We start from the raw sequence: 2,232 nt of genomic DNA, 5'->3' as shown, positions 1-2,232 counted from the left end.
GAGCCCAGGGGGCCGGGAGATCTTGGGAAGACCATCCCATGGTGTTCCCAGCCCCACCACAAAGCTCTTGGAGGACCAATGCAGAGTGTCCCCAGACCCACCGTAGAGTTCTTGGAGGACCATCCCAACCCCACCATGGAGCTCTTGGAGGACCATCCCAACCCCACCGTGGAGCTCTTGGAGGACCATCCCAACCCCACCACAAAGATCTAGGAGGACCATCCCAACCCCACCACAAAGATCTAGGAGGACCATCCCAACCCCACCGTGGAGCTCTTGGAGGATCATCCCAGCCCCACCACAGAGCTCTTGGAGGACCATCCCAACCCCACCATGGAGCTCTTGGAGGACCATCCCAACGCCACCACAGAGCTCTAGGAGGACCATCCCAGCCCCACCACAAAGATCTAGGAGAACCATCCCAACCCCACCATAGAGATCTAGGAGGACCATCCCAACCCCACCACGGAGCTCTTGGAGGACCATCCCAGCCCCACCACAGAGATCTAGGAGGACCATCCCAACCCCACCACGGAGCTCTTGGAGGACCATCCCAACCCCACCACGGAGCTCTTGGAGGACCATCCCAACCCCACCACGGAGCTCTTGGAGGACCATCCCAACCCCACCACGGAGCTCTTGGAGGACCATCCCAGCCCCACCACAGAGATCTAGGAGGACCATCCCAACCCCACCACAGAGATCTAGGAGGACCATCCCAACCCCACCACGGAGCTCTTGGAGGACCATCCCAACCCCACCACGGAGCTCTTGGAGGACCATCCCAACCCCACCATGGAGCTCTTGGAGGACCATCCCAACCCCGTCTCTGGTTGCCCATGGGGCGTGGCCATGGGTGTGGCTGTGTTGGGGACATGGCCAGGGGGAGGGGACGTGTCCTCACCCGCCTGCTCGTTGGCCGCCAGGTTCTGCTCGAACTCGATGCGCAGCATCTCGTACTCCTTGCGCACCTGGGCCAGGGTGTCCTCCAGCTGGATCACCTCCGTCCGCAGCCGCTTCTGCACCCCCAGCTCATCGCTCTGCGCCCGGGGAGGGGACACCAAGGACATTGGGGATACGGGGACACTGAGACACCGGGAAGTTTGAAGGACACAGAGAAGGTGAAGGACATGGAGGAGGAGGAGAACATGGAGAACGTGGGGGCCACGGGAGGATGTTGGGGAGGTGGGGGACATGGGGAACACAAAGAACACAGAGGAGGTGAAGGACATGGGGGACACAGGAGATGTGGAGGACATGGGGGACAGGGAGGACACTGGGGGATGTTGGGGAAGTGGGGGACATCAGGGACACCATGGGGACATGAGGGACACAGGGGACGTGAAGGACACGGGGGGACATGGATGACATGGGGGACGTGGAGGAGGTGAAGGACAGGGAGGACGTGGGGGACACAGGAGAGGTAGGGGACGTGGGGGACATCGGGGCGTGAAGAACATGGAGAAGGTGAAGGACATGGAGGAGGTGGGGGCCATGGGAGGACGAGGGCCACCGGGGGATGTTGGGGGGGTGAGGGACATCAGGGACATGGGGGACACAGTGGGGACATGGGGGGACACAGGGGATGTGGAGGACATGAAGGACATGGGGTAGGTGAAGAACATGGTGGAAATGGGGGATGTGGGGGACGTGGCGTCCCGTGCCCCCCAGGCCCAATGTGACACCCCAAGAACCCCTGGGGACACCAAGGCCACCTTCATGTCCTCAACATGACAGAGCCAACCATCTGGGTCGGTCAACACTTGGACGTCATGATATCCTATCACCCCCAGGCCCCAAGGGACACCCCGAGGACCCTTGGTGACACCAAGACCACCTCCACGTTCTCAACATGACTGAGGTGGCCATCCTGGATGGCCAACACTTGGACGCTATGAACCCCAGGCTCCATGTGACACCCTGGGGAGCCCCCCAGGCCCCTTGGGGACACACCAAGGCCACCCAGTGGGCCGTGTCCCCTCACCTCCATGTGCTCGATGTGACGCAGGTGGCTGTTCTTCGTGGCCAGGAGGAGGGCGCGGGCCTCGTCCAGTTGGGTCTTCACCTGGAGGCTCTCGTGGTAGAGGAGGGAGAACTGGGACTGCAGCACCTTGTACTCCAGGGTCTCCTTCACCGCTTCCTCCGGCAGCGAGCGCAGGGCCACCTGTGGGGACCGTCCCCAACGTCCCCAACGGCCCCACCAACCCCCAAAAACGTCCCCGACATCCCCAC

At 62.3% G+C, this 2,232-nt stretch overlaps 1 protein-coding gene across 1 annotated transcript in view; it reads right to left on the bottom strand.

The window, feature by feature from the left end:
• Positions 1-486: 486 nt before the first annotated feature.
• LOC106900058 (E3 ubiquitin-protein ligase BRE1B-like) overlaps positions 487-2,232 on the bottom strand; it is a 7,367-nt gene continuing 5,621 nt past the window's right edge. The window contains exons 3-4 of the mRNA XM_014962021.1: positions 1,985-2,164; positions 487-1,040 (exon numbers count right to left, since the gene is read on the bottom strand). Of these exons, the coding sequence (XP_014817507.1) occupies positions 705-1,040; positions 1,985-2,164 (516 nt within the window). The 3' untranslated portion in view covers positions 487-704. The remainder of the gene's footprint in view (positions 1,041-1,984; positions 2,165-2,232) is intronic.

The sequence above is a fragment of the Calidris pugnax genome, unplaced genomic scaffold (genome assembly GCF_001431845.1).
Source record: "Calidris pugnax isolate Ruff unplaced genomic scaffold, ASM143184v1 scaffold1172, whole genome shotgun sequence".
NCBI classification, from domain to species: domain Eukaryota; kingdom Metazoa; phylum Chordata; class Aves; order Charadriiformes; family Scolopacidae; genus Calidris; species Calidris pugnax.
This window is presented reverse-complemented; position numbering and strand designations above follow the sequence as displayed.